At 46.3% G+C, this 20059-nt stretch overlaps 1 protein-coding gene across 4 annotated transcripts in view; it reads left to right on the forward strand.

Annotated features, from left to right (window-relative positions):
• The window catches only part of Fndc3b (fibronectin type III domain containing 3B), a 288258-nt gene that overhangs the window by 60711 nt on the left and 207488 nt on the right, over positions 1-20059 (forward strand). For all 4 annotated transcript variants that reach the window (XM_041659165.1, XM_041659169.1, XM_041659167.1 and 1 more), the window contains exon 2: positions 9608-9746. In XM_041659165.1, the coding sequence (XP_041515099.1) occupies positions 9636-9746 (111 nt within the window). In that variant the 5' untranslated portion in view covers positions 9608-9635. The remainder of the gene's footprint in view (positions 1-9607; positions 9747-20059) is intronic.

Raw genomic sequence — 20059 nt, forward strand, 5'->3', positions numbered from 1 at the left:
AAGGATGCTGTCCTTGGTTGTTAGTACCCAGGTGGATGCTCAGATGGTTTGCACACGAACTTGGTTCATACGTGATCTCCTGGTGGAGACAGAAAGTGCACTTTGGTGGTATGAAACAGTCTAGAAGAACCGATCACTTACGCTGTAGGTAGATATCCTGAGAGTCCGGGAGCCTGTGCACTGTACAGAAGGCTCCTCACAGTGCTTTCAGGGTGTCAGGCATCTGTATCTGCAGGCTGCTGCAGGCTGGCTAAGGCAGGAGCTGGGCTGGTAGGGAGCGCGGGGTGTCTGACTTCCTCACCCCCCACCCAGCAGGCTTTCAAGGTGGCTCTCAGACGGCCCTTATCTAGCTTACCGTCTATCGGCCCATGGAAAAGAGGGTAGGAAATGTACATGAAACTCCACATTCACCGACAATACATGCTTTCCATCACTGCTGTCTGTAGAAAAGGTATGCCACCAAGTTGGCTTTGCTGTGTGCGAGAAGGGCTCATAGTTCTGGAATGTTCTTGTGATGCTAGGCTGTCATCCTTGGGATGGCAGAGAGGGGTGTGGGAGTTACTGTGGTATGAGGGGACCTGGAATCTAGGTGTTCCAATAAAAATGTCTAATTATGCCAGCATCCCTGCTTAAACGCTATTCGATACAGTGAATAAAGCCAACAAGCTTTGGTAAGCTTTCTGTAGATAAGCCCGTCTCCCCTTAGTTAATATTTGCAGACTACGTGCAATGTGCATTTGAAGTCACGAGATTGTATGTAAATAGTGATGTATTTTTTTCTGTGAAGGTTTGGCTTGGGGGGGGTACTCTGAAAACCACCTCTGTATATTAATAGAGACTCATATTAGCACGTTTTTCCTCCTGAAGGTAGTACTTTTCCCGTGTAACTCTGAGTTCTGCCATGACTGCACTGTGTATGATTTAAGCAAAGCTGCGTAGAAGTGATCAAAGCCAAGTCACCGAAGGGCATCGTCTGTGAGAGCTGTCCTAACCCCTCACATCCTGGGCATGAGCATACTAGGCTCTATCCCCTGCCCACACCTGTGGATGTGGGAAGCAGGCTAGGCTCTATCCCCTGCCCACACCTGTGGATGTGGGGAGCAGGCTAGGCTCTATCCACTGCCCACACCTGTGGATGTGGGGAGCAGGCTAGGCTCTATCCCCTGCCCACACCTATGGATGTGGGGAGCAGGCTAGGCTCTATCCCCTGCCCACACCTGTGGATGTGGGGAGCAGGCTAGGCTCTATCCCCTGCCCACACCTGTGGATGCAGGGAGCAGGCTAGGCTCTATCCCCTGCCCACACCTGTGGATGCAGGGAGCAGGCTAGGCTCTATCCCCTGCCCACACCTGTGGATGTGGGGAGCAGGCTCTATCCCCTGCCCACACCTGTGGGTGTGGGGATCATGCTAGGCTCTATCCCCTGCTCATACCTATGGATGTGGGGATCATGCTAGGCTCTATCCCCTGCCCACACCTGTGGATGTGGGTAGCAGGCTAGGCTCTATCCCCTGCCCACACCTGTGGATGTGGGGAGCAGGCTAGGCTCTATCCCCTGCCCACACCTGTGGATGTGGGGAGCAGGCTAGGCTCTATCCCCTGCTCACACCTATGGATGTGGGGAGCAGGCTCTATCGCCTGCCCACACCTGTGGATGTGGGGCTCATGCTAGGCTCTATCCCCTGCCCACACCTGTGGATGTGGGGCTCATGCTAGGCTCTATCCCCTGCCCACACCGGTGGATGTGGGGATCATGCTAGGCTCTATCCCCTGCTCACACCTATGGATGTGGGGAGCAGGCTCTATCCCCTGCCCACACCTATGGATGTGGGGATCATGCTAGGCTCTATCCCCTGCCCACACCTATGGATGTGGGGATCATGCTAGGCTCTATCCCCTGCTCACACCTATGGATGTGGGGAGCAGGCTCTATCCCCTGCTCACACCTATGGATGTGGGGAGCAGGCTCTATCCCCTGCTCACACGTATGGATGTGGGGAGCAGGCTCTATCCCCTGCCCACACCTATGGATGTGGGGATCATGCTAGGCTCTATCCCCTGCCCACACCTATGGATGTGGGGATTATGCTAGGCTCTATCCCCTGCTCACACCTATGGATGTGGGGATTGCTGAAGACAGGGCCAGCACAGCCAACCAGTCAGCTACCCTCCTTTCTCACAAGAGCAAGTGGGCCGTTCTCCGGGGCTTGTCCTTCATTTTGACTATTTATAGTGTTATTTTTAATGGGAAGAGCTCAGTTTCACGGGATTTCTGTCAAACCTCCTGTGCTTCTAATTGGATGCAAAAAGCTGGAATGTTTTTAAGGTTAAGATTTTTTTCTCCCAGACAAGTGACTTGACTTCACTAATGAACACATATCAGACAAGAAGGCAAATTCCAGACTATTCGTGCCTCAACCAACCAGCTGGGCACATACCTCCAGGTACTGCTCATGTCTCAAGAGGTTTTCTGCATGAACAATTATCACCTCCCCTTCCTTCATTCTAGTGGCAAGCCATGGCAAGTGTCTTTCTTGCAGTGTGGAGCTCAGCTGTAAAGTTAGATTTCACTGGCACAGAAACAGCAGCCAGGATGAGCACAGCATGCTGAGTGTGTTTTGGTTTTCACCATTCTGGTGGAGTTGTTCCTCCCTTTGAATAAGGAGACTGAAGGCACTCCTAAACAAGGAAGACAGACAGGAAGTTTTCAGATTCTCCTTCTTGAGTCTAGCTTTGGTTTAATCTATATTCAGTAACCATGGTAGGGAATTGGTGCTAAGAACAGAAAGGACCTTCAGAGGTTCATCCCTTATTGTGTTACTTTATAAAAGACAAAATTAATTACTCAACTTCAGAGTCAATGGCTGATAAACTCCATATTAGATCTCCTGTTTTCTAGGAGTCAGTGTTGGGGCAGCCTCCCCATCAGTCTCCCCTCCCCTCCCCTCCTCTCCCTGGTTCCTTGAGCTGTTTTCAGCAGTTGACATGGGGAAAGTTCAGTTGCAGTCACCCCTCTGTCTCTGTTTTCCTATCCTTTTCTTTTCCCTCCATCTATTAATTTGGTTTCTGAAACAGTAAAGGGAGCATTTACCTGCACTGCCTACCTTTCCTCATGGTCACACAAAAAGATATAGTTCAAGGAACCTCATGGAACTACCCCTGGGCTTTTGTATCTAATGTCTGTGTCCCCACATCAGATTCCTGGTGGCCACACTGGAATTCCACAAGGCTGAGCTGGTCACTGTGCTAACATAGCACAGCGCTCCTGGAAGAGGCAGGGGAAGCCCTGTGTTTCAGGAACGTGGTCTAAGCGGCTGTGTGTGCATGGATGAGCACATGTTCTTAGGAGTTTGGAGGTAATGGAGATGGCAGTATACTTCTATATTGTTTTAATCCTTTCCTCCTTCCCTTGTTGATTCTGTTACTGTTTTCGTAGTTTTTATGTTAAAAACCCCTGGTTAGGTGGTTGGAGAAATGGCTCAGTGATTAGGAGGAGCTTGCAGATGGTCCGATTTTGATTCCCAGCAACCATACATTGGTCCATAATCATCCAAAATCCAGTTGGGGAGCTGATGCCCTCTTCTGACCTCCTCAGTCACCAGCTGCACATATGGTACACACAAGCCAAACACACACACACACACACACACACACACACACACACACACACACACACACGCTAATTCTAAAGACCCTGGCTAGCTTTGCTGTGAAGGGCTTATAGGATGGAGGCATCTTCAGAGTTTCTAGGTCAGAATTAGCAGTCAAGGGTTTACATTTCAAAGTAGTATCTGGTCAAGAAGGGGAGAGGGAAATGGAGGTGCTGCTGGAGCCTCTGTTTCAGAACTGCGTAAAGCAGGCTCTGGCTGGTTTCCTGGCCCTCTTTCTGAAGCTTGCTGCTAAAGAGACAGAAAAAAGCTGTCTGTCCTGAGACTGGCAGCCTCTGGATGGAGCGAGCACCTGAATGGGGGAGGCTCTGGGGTGCAGCCTTTTCTTCTCTGTGATTCTGTGTCAGGTTTTGATTTTTGTTTTTTGCTACAACTACAACAAAAACACATAAATCAGCTGCACAAATGTCTGTCATTACTTAAGTTTTATTAGGTTTTGCTTTTCTGTTGGAAGCGATTTAGAAGTCAGTCTTGTAAAACCTCAGCCATCTCATGGTTAAATTAGTTTAAAAGAAAATATACAATATAGTGATTCCTTAATAGCCTTCCTAACTCCCCCCCACAACAACACAGCTCTCCCCGACCCTCAGAAGCACAGACCTCCCTCATCCCTAACAGCACAGCCCCCCCCCCCCCCACCAACAGCATAACCCCTCTCCCTGGCTTCTGATGCTTTCACAAGTGTCTGCACGTATACTTTCCCCATTTCCCAGAACCATTAGAAAGGCTGCTTTAGTGTTAGATAGCTAGACCCTTTTTCTGGTATAGCAGTCACAGTTCAGAGACTTGGCCTGTGCTAGTCTCACTATTAGAACCAGTTTGTACCAGTGTGTCGGCTCTTCAACTGCCTTGGTCTCCTGAGCGGCTGGGACTCCAGGTCATACTGTCTTACTTGACTTCCATTGGTATTTTTTAACAGAGAAGGAGCCTTTCATGAAATCTGAATCGGGCTGTGAATTTTCCAGGGAGCCCATCACCGTATGTTCCTTAGATTACAGAACAAACATGTAGCATGTAGAATTTGATTATTTTCATGGTATCTAGTCTGTCTGATAGTGCCTAGTTGGACTGTTTTTCATTGAAAAGATAGTAAGTAGCTCTGTGGAGTGAGTGGACTAGAAGTTAACACCAGTGACGTCTGAGCATCAACTTCGAGGTTATCTGCAAGTTCCTGTTAGGTCCTTGTGTTTATTGGTTTTGGAACGTGCGTTTGTGGGGTGAGGAGACAGAAGCCTGGGGTGAACGGGCTGGATAGACTAGCAAGAATTTCCAAGCTTCAAGTTCATTGTGAAACTGTGCCTCAATAAATAGTCTGCAAATGCACCTACACATGTGTACATGCACTTGTACATGTGTGCCTACACACATTTGAACATGTATACACACATGCACATACATGGCACACACAGTGCAAAAAATAATTGCATTTGAAATTTGGTCATGGAAGCAAAAGTTCAAACTGACTTGTGGGTTTACGTAGCGCAGGGGCCAGCATATTGGGAGGTGAGCCTGGGCCTGAGCCTTTGCTTGTCTTTGCTTGCTCTTCATGTATCCTGGCCCTGCTCCTAGAGCTCTGGTGGCCTTACCTTGCTCCTTTTGGTGGTGTTCTGTTGTTCTTTCTCTTGTCATCTGAAACTAATTTGTGCACTGTACTGCCAACTCACATCTTGAATTAATGTATGGAAATTTGGGTCATTGGCCCACTGAGTGAGGATCAGGACATTTTGTAACTAATTTGAAGGCAGCTTTGCAGACATAAGAACTTCAGCAGTGCTTCAGGCTTTGCCCTCTAAGACGACGTTCTTCCTGTGTACAGTTGCTCCTCTGGAGATGGGTCATCAGGTCTCTTCTGCAAATCAGGTTTTTCATGATTTGACTTTCATGTTTCATAGACTAGACGAGGGCCAAAGCGCAAAGAAAGGAGAAAAGGCACCAAGCCAAATGCCTAGAGAGATGGGGAAACTGGCGGGCCTGGTGAAGTTATTTTAAAATAAGGTAGTCTTTAACAAAGGCGTTAATTATTAACAGGGAGGGGCTGCTCCTTTCGTTTCTAGAGTGCCTGTTCCCCACTCTTGGAGCTCAGGAACTAATGGTGGGCGTTTTGTAGCTAGCAGCAAACCAGGGATATGCTCTCCTAGGAGAAGAGCTGTGACCACAAGGGCTCACGTGGCATCTGCCCCTTTCATTCAGATCACAACTGGTTGGGTACAAAGCACTGTGGCTTTAGTGTTTCGATGTGTGGTGAAAGGGAGAGGTTGTGAGGCCTGTGGTTGTTAACAGATTCTTTCAAGCTGGAAGTCTAGGTCTAAGAAAGATACAGAGGGAACTGGGGAGCTGTGTGCACATGCCCGCTGAGCTCAGTAGAGAGTATGCTCTAGACTCGGTCCACTTTATTTCTTCTGGTTGGATCTGTAGCATGTAAAGGTTAATGGGCTCCTTTAACCATACAGTGTGAGATCTCCTGACTGGTGGTAGATCCTGTGGGTTTGGAGCTTCTTGGACTAAAATACATGAATCTTAAGGTAGACTTGTCTAGTTCAAATCCACGTCTCTTGGGAAGACGGCAAGTAAACAAATCCCTTCTTAGGGTGGCTACTCCTGAGACTTTCTGACTCGGGTGCCCATCTTCACCAGAGAGTGCACACGGGCCCCTCAGCTGCTCTTGAAGTTGATGAGGAAGCAGTGATCACGGCAGATGTTGTTTTAGGGTGTATGAGGGGTTTCTGAGGCCTCACCCAGAGACCGCTCTTCTTCTGTGTATATAAGTAACAATTGGGTTTCCAGAGTAAAGGACGCCAGACGTATAATGTAGTCCTGAGATGAGAGAAAGTGATCATTAATACTGTGTGCGTGTGCTGACTTGTGTGTGTGTGTGTGTGTGTGTGAGAGAGAGAGAGAGAGAGAGAGAGAGAGAGAGAGAGAGAGAGGAAGGCAGGGAGGGAGGGAGGAAAGGGGAGGGAGGGGGAGGGAGGGAGGGAGGGCGGAAGGAGAGTGGGCTTGGGATATAGGACACAAGAGAGACTGAGTATAACAACTCTAAGGAGCTAACTGTGGAGGTGGAATGTTGGAAATTCACAAGTTGGAGGCCAACCTGTGCTACATAGCCATGACTCATCTCTGTAAGCCAAAGAAATCACAAGAAACACCTCAAAGCAGATGTGAGTTTCGTTGGGTACCTAAGACCAGAATGTTACAGGGGCTCCCAGGCAGGCCCTCTTATGAATGAATTTACTGTTGTGAATAATGGCTCCGGCCCTATTTTATGAAAACTATGTGGTGTGCTCTTGAATCTGTAATTCCCATCCCAAATCCTTACAGACAAATGTTGCTGGATAGCAAGCCTCCACCAAAAGATCCACTGCTTATCCTAACGTTTCTCCTACACACGCTTCATTCTTTAGCAGTCCTCTTGCTTGCCTGTCTCTCTCTGGGGTCCATGGTGCTAGGCTGTTTCTGTCCTAGAATAAATTTAGAGGCAACTTGATAGGTAGTTGCCTTAAGTATCTGGGTAGAGCCGATTGCTTCTGTGTTTCCCTTGCATTCTGGTCAGATGGTAAGTGCCCCATGTGTGCTCACACAGAAATGGCTGTTTAAATGCTGACTGCATGGTTATCTCTTCTACCTTAGTCTCCTACCTTATAGTCTGTTGAAGATAAAGTTAATGGTTTTCTAAAATTTTATATATGATGTATGATCTCTGTGTGTGTGTGCTGTGTATATGTTTGTGTGTATGCCATGCCATGCATGGGAGTCAGAGGGCATCTTTCAGGAGTTGTTTTTATGATCACACCTTACCCACTCTTGCAGAACTTGGAGTCTAGCTCTGTCCTGGGACACTCATGTGTGAGAGTCCTGCTCAGTGGGGTTGGGTAGGCCATGTCTTCTTGATATCAGGCCGTTATTCAACATGAAGAAAGCCAGGAAGGTTTTTAGAATGAACTGTCAGCCTTAGACTAGGTGGTGTTGAGTTTTTCTGTAGTCCTAGAGGGGACCTGGAATACTTGAATTTTGTGTCTAGTTAAGACTCACTCCAGTTTAAACAATGTTAGTTGGCTGTGTTGAACCACGTGCAGCATAAATAGCATTGACTGTCAACAGACCTTGGTTAGGGAAGCATTCTCTCAGCACCCTCTTGGTTAGGGAAGCATTCCCCCAGCACCCTCCTGGTTAGGGAAGCATTCTCCCAGCACCCTCCTGGTTAGGGAAGCATTCCCCCAGCACCCTCCTGGTTAGGGAAGCATTCCCCCAGCACCCTCCTGGTTAGGGAAGCATTCACCCAGCACCCTCCTGGTTAGGGGAACATTCTCCCAGTACCCTCCTTCCTAGCCTCCGAAACATCTGTCTTTCCTTTCTATACTCTTACATATTGGTGGGAATTCCAGGACCTACCAGGTCCAGGTGGGGTGGGGAAGGACCTACCATTGGTTTACTCCTGCCTTTGGGTGACAACAGAGAGTTCAGGTTCCGTGTAGTCTAGAAGATGGTCCAGGGAATGTTGGGCCATCTCAGTGGGAGAGGAGGGAGAGGACCTAGTGCTCATTGCTGCAGAAAGTGAGAAAGAGAGAAGGCAGAGTCACTGTCACTTTCTCCAGCAACTGCCGGAAGCTCCTGGATGGGAAGAGTAGGGGAAAAGAGCAGAGACTACTTCTTACTGAACAGGAGCCCCTCTATACAGCACTGTAAGCCGGCCTGCAGTGTGTGTGCGCGTGCATGTGTGTATGTATGTGAGCCTGCAGTGAGACACTAACAATAAATTATTCATTAGTCAAATAGCTTTGAATGTATAATTTTGAGGGAGTTTTTGTGAATGATAAAACTTTGGCCTTTAAATAAATATTTTCTTAAATTATTTAAAATTCGGTGTGTGTGATCTATATATATCACACACGTGCAAATGTGTGCACATACACATACACAGATATGTTTCCGTGCTCCTAGACTTTTCGTGCCACAGTGCATGAATACACATGTAGTTTTTATGGAACAGCTGTGATTCCCCAGGGATTTATTGGACTTTCTTCCTGCTGTGCTGTCACACCGACTACATGAGGAAGGTGCAATTATGGAAGAGAAGAAAGCTCTTTTGAATTTATGATATTTTGAATATAGTGTGAATTTCATTTATTCCTTGTAAACAAGGGAATCAGCTTTGGGGCCCAGCTGGTTTGGGTGTGAAATAGATACAGGGGAGCCCAAAGAGTGTCTGAGAAAGAGAGATCCTATGTGTCCGACTCAAAGAAATGATCAAGGAGAAATAATTAGAACATGGGTGATTATCAGATTACTTAGTCTTTTAACGTGATAATTGAGGCTGCAGTGTATGTATTAACCTCAGTTTGCTCGTGTTAAATGCTTCTAAATTATGTTGATCTTAATGAAAGAGAAAGTATAGTTCTTTGGGAATGTAACCTCTGTTTTGGTCATTACCTTATGATGACCACTGTAGTTTCTGGTTGTCATTTTTACTGTCTCCAAATGTGACCCCAAATTAAAGGCACTTGTTGCTCTGGCAGAGGACCTCAGTGCAGCTCTTAGCAGCCACATTGGGTGGCTCACGACGAGTCTGTAGCTCCAGCTTCACCGGACAGAACACTCTGGCCTCTGCGGTGTCTGCACACATGTAGCATACACATAAACAATTATTTTAGAAAATGCAATCTCATTTTATTCTCAGATAAAATGGGGTGGGGTTGTTACCATTATTCATGTTTTAAAGTTTTGAACTAAATTCTGGGAGCCTGATTTTGGTCTTCGAATTCTGCTTATTTCCTTGTCCTTCCCTGGTTCACTGTGGGGATGGACATAAAACTTAGCAGCTGCGCTCTGTGACGAGGGTGCATGGAGTCCTACAGAGAACACCTGGATTGCTCATAACTGTAGTCATGGGCCTTTTATTTTTTTATTTTTTGTAAGCATGGGTGTTTCTCTTGTCTCTTGCAGATAGCAAGTTGAGGGCAATTCTCCATGAATGTACGTCACCATGATGATGACCGACCAGATCCCCCTGGAACTGCCACCCCTGCTCAACGGGGAGGTGGCCATGATGCCCCACTTGGTGAATGGAGAAGCAGCCCAGCAGGTTGGTGACCTTGTTTGACAGGGAGGCCTTACCTGGTATTTGATTGATTTGGGGATTCAGAAGTCTTCGCCTTCTGAACTTTCATGGTTCTAGAGATGTTTTTGTTATCAGATAAGTATTGTATGATTTTTAAAATACTTGAAAAAAATTGAGATCAGAAACTCAGCTAATATTCTTAAAGAACCAAAAATATGTTAGTTTTTAAATGACTCATTGTGAAACCATTCATTCATTCATTCATTCATTCATTCATTATACTTGACAAATCTGCACATGCCCAGACGAACCTACCCAGAATTCTGGGATGACCATTCCTCCATGGGACCTGGGGTGACCCTTCCTCCATGGGACCTGGGGTGACCCTTCCTCCATGGGACCTGGGGTGACCTTTCCTAAATGGGACCTGGGGTGACCCTTCCTAAATGGGACCTGGGGTGACCCTTCCTCCATGGAACCTGGGGTGACCCTTGCTCTGTGGAACCTGGGGTGACCCTTCCTCCGTGGAACCTGGGGTGACCCCTCCTCTGTGGAGCCTGGGCTGACCCCTCCTCTTTGGAACCTGGGGTGACCCCTCCTCTGTGGAGCCTGGGGTGACCCCTCCTCTGTGGAACTCCTAAGGTTTCCGTATGAGAATATTTACCAGATGCTCTACTCCTGTGCCATTCATGGCTTAACAGTGTGGCACACAGCAGCTGTTTAGGAAGGCAGCTATGTAGTTCTTAGGGAAAATCTGAACTGTAAGGTCAGTTGCCCTTTTATCATTGGAACTGAATTGTCTCTAATAATGTTATTTTTTTTAAAAAAAAAACTGACAATCAAAATTGTGCTTGTTCTATCTTGTAATTATCTAAATATTTTTTCTTTGTACATTTCTGTGTTGGTTAGGGTTTCTCTTGCTGTGAAGAGACATCATAACAGTAACAGCTCTTAAAAAGAAAGAACATTTAATTGGGGTGGTTTACATTTTCAGAGGTTTAGTCCATTATCATTGTGGTGCGGCATGGTGGCATGCAGACAGGCATGGTGCTGGAGAAGGAGCTGAGAGTCAGTCTTGTATCTTGACTCATAGGCAGCAGGAAGTGTTCTGAGACACTGGGCGTGGCTTGAGCTTTGAGCTTGACCTGAAAGCCTGCCTCCATAGTGACACACTTTTTCCAACAAGACCACACATACTCCAAGGTTACACCTCCTAATAGTGCCACTCCCTTTGGGGGCCATTTTCTTTCTTTTTTTAAATAATTTTTTAAACTTATTTTGTAAACTAAGCACAGTTTCTCCTCCCTCCTCTCCTCCCAGTCCCCTACCTCACTTCCTTTCTACTCCCCCACTCCTCCTCTGTCTCCATCCAGATGGGGTAAGGCCTCCCATGAGAATCAAAGTGAGGCAGGACCAAGTGCTTTCCCCTGCTTCAAGGGTGAACAGGCATCCCACCACTGGCAATAGGTTCCAAAGAGCCAGCTCATGCACCAGGGACAGGTCCTGCTTCCTCTGCTAGGGGCCCCACAAAAGCCCAAGCTACACAACTGTCACGCAGATGCAAAGGGCCCAGGTTGGTCCCATACCGGCTCCCTAGCTATCTGTCTAGAATCCATAATCTCCCACAAGCTCAGGGAAACTATATCTGTGGGTTTCCCCATCATGATCTCAATCCCCCGCTTGCTCATATAATCCCTTCCCCCTCTTCAACTGGACTCATGGAGCTCAGCCCAGTGCCTGCCTGTGGATCTCTGCATCTGCTTCCATCAGGTACTGGACAAAGGCTCCATGATGACAATTAGGGTGGTCACCAATCTGATTGCAGGGGAACGTCAGTTCAGGAACGCTCTCTACATTGCTAAGAGTCTTAGTTGGGGTTGTCCTTGTGGATTCCTGGGGGTTTCCCTGGCACCAGGTTTCTTCCTAACCCCAGAATGGACCCCTCTATCATGACATCTCTTTGATTTCCCTCCCATTCCTTCCCGCCCCATCCTGATCCCTCATGTTCTCATCCCCCATCCCCTCTCCCTACTCCCCTGTGCCCCCAGTTTACCCAGGGCATGTTCTCTTTCCTCTTCTCGGGGAGATCCACGCATCCCTCACATGGTTCTCTTTGTTACCTATCTGCTCTGGGGCTGTGGGTTGTAGCCTGGTTAGCCTTTGCTTTACAGCTAGTATCCACTTAGGAGTGAGTACAGACTGCACTGCATTTTTTTTTTTTTGAAGCATAAACATATTGTTTTTTGAATGGTTGAGTTGGGAGTAAACTTGAAAAATAGTTATCCAAAGCATATTAATAATTCAAGTAAGTTGAACAGTGACCTGTCTGATATGAGCTTCTGCTCCCCATTGCCCCATCATGACCTGTTATTGACATGTCGTACTTGGTCAGGTACCTAACAGAGGTGCCTATGGGTCTGACCTTGATGCTCAATCATTTATTACTTTCCTCTGTATTGTGGTGTTCTACCAACAAAATATATCTATGAATGAAATATATCTAACAAGGGCTAGAGAAATGACTTAGCAGTTAAGAACATTTGTTCAATTCCTAACATGTTGGGTAAGCCACTTGTAACTGCAACTTTGGGGGGATCTGCCATCCTCTTCAGGCCTTCATGGGTACTACACATGAATACACACATGAGTACACACACGTGCACACACACACCTTTCTCACACATCATCAAATAAAAACAAAATGAATCTTATAAAACAAAAAACTGCATACAGCTAACGTGTGCTTTCTAGTGTTGGTTGTTTGGGTGTGGCTCACCCCTTATCATCTCGGTAGCAGTACTTCTTTCTGTCTGGATCAGACCCTGTCACACTGTGTAACACCTACTCTTTTATACACATAAACAGCCACACCGTACTCAGCTAACAAGCCCGGCTCATGGCTGCTCTGCTTCCTCCCCTCCCTCTGCAGTGGACTGATGGCCGAGTCCTCCACCTCTCTTTTCCTCCCAGCCTTCAGCTTTGCAGTCTCCACAGTGTCTTCTCACTGTACGGTTCTGGTATTTCATTCTAAACTCTGGGCTTTCCATTGGCAGTGCCTGCTGAGTCCATACCTTGCCAGGTCTGTTTCATTTCTGTGACTACCTGGGCCCTGTGCCCATGCCTTGCCAGTGCCTGGCACTTGTCTTCACTGGTCTGTCTGCTTCTGATTTTTTGCTCAAGTCTCTGGACAGAAGCCAGAGCCATCTGCTCAAAATACAGTGTCTTTCATGCTCATCCCTTATTCAAAGCCACCCTGTCGCCCCTGGAGCAAATCCTGTCTCGTAGCCTGGTAACCTTGCCGTGCCCTGGCCTTTTCTCTATCACTGACTGGACTCTCCTTTCCTCTAGTCTTGCAGCTGTTTTTGGAAAGCTATGGTAGTGCAGTAAATGGTTTCAGGATTTTAAGTTCTGTCTCCCTCATATTTACTCATTAATAGAGTTTTAGAATCCAAGGTATTCAAATGTAATTAGCTTGGACAGCATCAGGACTCCCCGTGGAGCTGCAGCCCGGCTTCTCAAAGCCACCTTTCCTTGTTGCTACATCCCAGATTTGTGCTTTGGTGACTTTGCCCTCATTTTTATGATTCAGTTTGCCCAGAGAAGACTTTTGTAGCTTATTAGCCTGCATAAAGAGCCCTCAGTTTCAGAATTTTCCAGTCTTCCTTCAAAAGTGAACTCGGCCACAGAGACATGACTGATGACCGGAAAGACTGGGTGTCCCAGAAGAACACATAGTACGTTCCTACCCTGTGCTCCGACACTGACTTAGTAAATCTGCTCCACCAGGAAGAATTCTAGAAAGCTAAAAGTGGAAAATTTATCAATTTATATATTTTGTAAATAGATGCCAAGCTTTTCCAATTGGAGAGTACACTTAAATAATATCACGGTGTCTGGGATGGGAGTTCACTACTCAGTAAAGTATTGGGCTTGTGTCTGATCCCCAGAACCCATGATAAAATAACAAACAAACCAACTAAACTGCAGTGGGGGCATACCGTGATCCCGGTGCTGGAATAGTCGAGACAGGGATCTGTAAGTCCTTCTGGCCAGCTGGTTTAGACGACTTGGCAAGTTCCAGGTCAGCGAGAGACTGTCTCAGAGCAAAGTTGTCTATGTTTGAATAGCAGCACAGGAGTTGTTCTGACCTCTACATGGATGTATAGGCGTGTACAACGGCCCCACATGCGCATGCATATGAGCTTGCATAAACACGTGTGCTCATCCGTGTGCACTTGCACAAACATGTATATGCACACACAACATCATGGAGAGTGTTTCAGCCTTCTTAATCTGTGTTAATCTGGAAGATTTAACATGTACACCTAACTATTTGGTATAGGTGGACTTTCTTTGGGCTGCCAGCTCTAAATAATGACACAGAGACTTATTAATTATGAAAACTTGGTCTTAGCTTAGTCTTGTTCCCAACTAGCTCTTAAAACTTAAATTAATCCATTTATGCTCATTACCTCTGCTCAGTACTGTGCGTCCCACTTCCTGCATGTCTGGCTAGCAGATCCCCCCTCTCTTTGCAGAGTTTCCATTTCATCTCAGAAACCCCATCTAGCCTCTCCTGCCTAGCTATTGGCTGTTAAGCTCTTTATTAAACCAATCAGAAGGTGCCTTAACAGAGTCAGATCTTCACAGTGTACAGAAAGATTATCCCACAACAATTTGATGTTAATGTAAATTTTCTTAAAGGGAACATTGTTTTGTAAGCAAACTATTTGAAATCTCTTCCTCAGTGGTACCAGACCAAGATCCATCATGCATGGGTGATGAATGGTAAGCAGTGCCATGGCAACTTCAATACCACTTGCTGCAGGCAGTGACCCCCGGCCACAGGCTTCTCCTGTGAGGAGCTGGGTCGAATGTTTGTGAGGAGCAGGCACACCTTGCCTGTGTTTACTGTGCTCTTAGTATTTCAGAGCTGTGCAGAGGACACTCAGCACTTCTGCCAGTGCAAAGGGCCTATGCCGGCTAAGGGAGCCGACGTTAGCCTTATCCTCCTCCTGTCTGAAGCTTTCTGGGTTGCATTAGTTCTAGTCAGGATTTTCAGCTGTGTTCTGACTCTAGTCTAGATAAGTGAAACCATTATTTTCATTATTTGAAGTCATGCTATGTTTAATACTTTGTCTTGTTGTTTTATGTAGGTAAGAGAAACGGGGAAATGAGTGGATAGTGGAAGACAATATTTTTAAAGAAAGTTATCCTCATCCTAAATGAAAATTTAATAGATACATTATCATTTAAAAATGAAGAGCAGAATATTTTGTGAGCAGGGATGACTTACCCTGCAGTCCTTCCTTAGCTTCCTTGGCCTTTTTTAGCAGCTATCTTGAGATAGTCACACACATGTACCTCACGAATTTACATGAACAGTCATGGAACTTTGTGTGCTGGTCAGTTTTTACCATACTGAAAGATAACCTGAGATGAACTTCTTGAGGTAAGAAAAGTTAATTTTGGCTCAGTGTTTCAGAGGCTCCTTGTCTTTGGGGCCAAGCAAGGCAGAGCATATGATGGACAGGGCACAGTGGGCAGAACTGCTCACTTCATGAAATGGGAGGGAGGGAGAGAAGAGGGGAAGGGAGAGAGATGGGGGAGGGAGGTATGGAATGTGTACCAACGTTTTGTTTCTTCTTCTTTGCCAATTAGTACATATTATGAAATAGCACATTTGTTTGGGCCATCTGTCAAGTGAGTTCATTGCTTTCTCCTCTCTGTGACAAAGACTTGAGAAGCAGCTCGAGGGTTCAGCTTGTTTTGGTTCAGTCTGAGGGTACAGTCCACAATGACGGGACAGTCAAAGTGAGGGTGTGAGCCAGGGGACCACTGATGGTCGCGAACAATGGATGCTGGTGCTCAGCTCACCTTTGGATTCACAAAATCCAGTTCAGTGCACCAGCCTTGGGTGGTGGTGCCATCTCCCCACCTCAGCTGACCTGGTAGACTGTCACAGGTGTCTGCAGAGGTGTGTTTCCTGGGTTACTGTAGCTAACCCTGGTAGACTGTCACAGGTGTCTGCAGAGGTGTGTTTCCTGGGTGACTTTTGGTCCTGCAACTTGGCAGTCAGTATTCAGAGGCTGACATTTTGGTTGTTTGCACTCTTTGGGCAGTGTAAGCAGTGGTGCCGTGAACACATGTGCAGGTCCTCTGTGCATATGCTTTCATGTCTCTCAGCTACATCCCAAGAATGATGGGCAACAGCCCCCTCTGGAACTGCTATTTCTCAAGTGTCCTTTTCTTTAAGTGTTTTAAATGTGTTTATTTTGTGTGGGCTGGTGTGGCACGGTGGGAAGCAGCAGAGGTGAGGACGACTTGCGGGACTTGAATCTCTCTGCACACCGGTTCCAGGGACCCAGCTTGGATCCCAGGGTGGCGGTAAGGGCTTTCAGCCTTCTGAGCTGTCTTTTCAGTCCCCCATACAGCAGATCCCATAGAGGCTGCAAGACCCTTCAGCCTGGTGAGCTGTCTTTTCAATCCCTCCGTACAGTCTGTCCACCGCACCCCCACAGTCGAACTCTGGATAAGCAGAGATCACCAAAGCTAAATAAACTTTGCTTCTCTTTAATAACGAGTTATTTACTGTTCTTGGTATAAAATGCAGATTTTGATCTGGTTTTTAGCATAAGATGCAGCAGGTGGTTTGAGCATGAAAGGAGTCAGTATCTACAGTTTCTGACAACATTCTGATCTGGAACTGTAAGGGCTCCCAGGAACTGTAAGGTGAAGGACAGATGCTCACACAAGCTGCTGGAGTGAGGGGACTTGCTAAGGTGTCCCCAGACCTTGTCACTTACGTGTGGAGAGAAGGTAATGGTTGAGTTCACTGAGGGTCGGCTCCAGGGGCAAGGGACCTGGACTATGGTCCTTAACACTGTGTAGCGTTTGGAATAGGACATGTGGTGAATATTCTTTTTGGGATGTTTCTTATCTCTGGCTTCCTTCTTAGTTTTAAACTTCTAGAATATTTGTTTTTAAGCTTCTGTTTTTCCTTTTTTAAAAGCTTCTTTAGGAATTAATCTGAAATGTAAAGACATTCATCAGTCTAGCCAGCCCAGGATAATGCCCTCTGGCTTGTTCTGGGACCAGGCTACAGAGATCTCATTTCTAATTGTCTTGACTTGGTTTATTCCTAGGGGCTGGACTGTACCACTTTGTTTTATTGAGATTGAGCTTTTTTTCCAGATTTTTTTTCCTGTTTTGTTTTGAAATCTTTTATTTCACCAGGACAGACTCTACAGCCAGAGTTCTCCTGATGTTTTTGAATACATGCCTCTAGGCAGTGTGCTAGGCTGAGGAGTTTCCGTGCTTCATACAGTGCTCGTCACTGGTGTGTCTGTGACATCAAGCATTCTCTTTTACTTCCGTGACCTTTGCCGTCTTGGCTGAGCTCTTCTTAATAACATTTCCCCCCCACAGCTTCCCTCTTGCGTTCAGTGCTTCCAACCTCACACAGCATAGGATTGGCCCCATGTGGAGTTGTACTTTTACAACTCACCGTTTCTGCTTAAAACCAGTGGAAAGGAAGTCTTACAACTAATGAAGTGGATAAAAATGGATAAATACCTCTTGCTTATTCAAATGAGAATGGGAGCAGCCATTGAAATGGCAGCTGCTGCTCTACTGGTGAATAGTGCCATGTACCTCTCCTCCTCTGGTATAATGTCTGTTTGGAACAGGGTCTTCAGCTGGAATGGGTAAGGAAGCACGTCTTGGCCGTGGGCCACACTGTTCAGCATCTGGTACATAGGATAGTCACAACTTGTATAGGCGTTTAGCCTTCTTTCAGACTGGTCCCCAGCTTCTCTCCATCATTCAAATCCAGAGAGACCAAAGAATGAGAGGGTAGGGTTCGTGGGATGGATTATGGATTGATTAATAGATACGGTCATCTTAAGGATTTGCAAATGTCTTCTGTGGCAGCCACTTCTTAGGCACTGGAGACACATAAATAGACACGACCCTTGCCTGAGAGGAACGAGCAGTTCAGTTGCTGCTAAAATCTGTCCCCAGCTTCTGTATTTACGTATGTGTTAGGCTACGTGAATGCTTGGGATGCAGAATATACCAGAGCATAGAGGATAAACTGAGGAAATGGAATAGGGAGGAAAACCGTGAGCTGGGCAAAGGGACACCAACCTTGCCCTAGGATCTTCTGATGTTGGCAGCCATTAGGTGTCTCGGATCAGTTAACCTTTGTCCTGCCCAGTCCCACAGCCATCCAGTCCCAAATAAACACACAGAAACTTATATCAATTATAAACTGTTTGATCTATTGTTTATGTTTATCACTAACTACCTCTTACAGCTTAAATTAACCCGTAATTCTTACCTATGTTTAGCCACGTGGTTTGGTACCTTTTCTCAGTAAGGCATTCTCATCTTGCTTCCTCTGCTTCTGGATGACAACTGTCTCTCTGTTTTTCCTCTTCCCAGAATTCTCTTAGTCTGATCACCCTGCCTATACTTCTGGCTGGCTACTGGCCAATCACCATTTTATTAAATTAATATGATTGACAACTCTTTACAGTGAACAAGAGCATTATCCCACAACAAACCTACTTAAGTTTTATTGAACGATCGGGTTCTGTAAAGATTATTTGTTCAATGGAGAGTTAATATTTTAAGTTTAACATGAGCAAATCTCTTGTGAATAGTTTTTGATTTCTCTTTAATGAATCCTCTTGTGTGCAGGTGCATGTGTGCAGGTGCATGTGTGCATGTGCAGGCCGAGGGTGAGGGTCGTCTTTACATGTTGCCGCAGGAACACTGTCTACGTCTATGGAATGGTCTCTCACTGCTGGAGCTTACCAGTTAGGCTAGGTCAGCTAGCCAGTGAGCCCCAGGGATCCTCTGTTTTGTTTCTTTATTTGTTTATTTTTGTTTTTCGAGACAGGGTTTCTCTGTGTAACAGTCCTAGCTGTCCTGGAACTAGATCTTGCAGACCAGGCTGGCCTTGAACTCAGAGATCCACCTGCCTCTGTCTCCCAAGTGCTGGGATTACAGGCGTGTGCTGCCACCACCTTTCAGGGATCCTCCTTTTTTTTTTTTCATCTCTCTTCGGGCATTTTTATGCTGATCATGGGGATCGAGCTCAGATCTTCTTCCTGCTTTCAAGGCAAGTGCCTTACCCAATGAGCAGCCCCCCCCCCCCCCCCCCCAAGCTCTGATATCTTACTTGAACTTTTGCTTTTAGTTTTTTCTTTAGGAATTCTGCTTAACCCTCAGTGTTCCAATCTGGTGGTTAGTCGCCCTGTGTGGTCTGTTTCTCAGCATCACTGACTCCGTGGAATCACAGACAGCGAGCATCTCTCATCCAGAGCAGTTTCCCAGCTGCAGAAAAGCCAGCCTTGATACCAGGGTCTCCTTGCAGCTTTAGAAAAAGTGTGAGTTCTTCCAGTCTGTGGTCTAGTAGTTCAGTCCTTTTTGTGTTAGGTTTCTTCTCACTACAGAGGCTTCCAAAAAGGCACAGCATGGACAGAGTCCTGGCCTTGGGAAGGTGAATGTTGATCTGTATTTTTGGAAGATGTTGTTATATGTGGCACCCGCAATAATTAGGACACACAACATGTAATTATGACATTTCTGAACTGTCTGGGTTGAAAGACACTTCAGAATTGAATTAGCCAAAGGCAACAATGGTCTGCAGTAGCCAGCAAACGGCGGTAGTGGAGCTGCCTTCAGGAGATGAAGGCAGACACTGGTGTGCTTGGGCTGCACTGCACAGCAGAGGCAGTGAGAGCCTCTGATGGTTCAAGCTTTACCATTGTTAGCAACTTGGCTGTCTTTGTCTGATTCCGTGTCATTAGGAGAAAGAAGTCCTGTCTCTCTTGTTCACTCTGTGTCCCACATCTCACATGCAGGAAATCTTTGTGAATGGATGAAGGATGAGAGAAATGAGCAAATTTGATTCATTTAAAACAGAGTTTAAACAACTGGCTACTTTTTAAATTTGCCATAAGCCTTTACACATAAAATTCTTTATTGTTTTTGTGTGTACATGTTTGTTTGCATGTGTGTGGTACATGCAGACAGAGACTGTGTGTGTGTGTGTGCATGCAGTGCGGGGTATGTAGACCATGCATGTGCGTGTATATGGGTGTATGTGTGGTAATGCATACCGTGTGTATGCGTGAGCATGTGTGTATATGGGTGTATGTGTGGTAATGCATACCGTGTGTATGCGTGAGCATGTGTGTATATGGGTGTATGTGTGGTAATGCATACCGTGTGTATGCGTGAGCATGCGTGTATATGGGTGTATGTGTGGTAGTGCATACCATGTGTATGCACGAGCATGTGTGGAGATGGGAGGCAACTTTTGTGGA

This window comes from Microtus oregoni, unplaced genomic scaffold (assembly GCF_018167655.1).
Source record: "Microtus oregoni isolate MIOR12 unplaced genomic scaffold, Mior012 000010F_ref0000083, whole genome shotgun sequence".
Lineage (NCBI taxonomy): Eukaryota > Metazoa > Chordata > Mammalia > Rodentia > Cricetidae > Microtus > Microtus oregoni.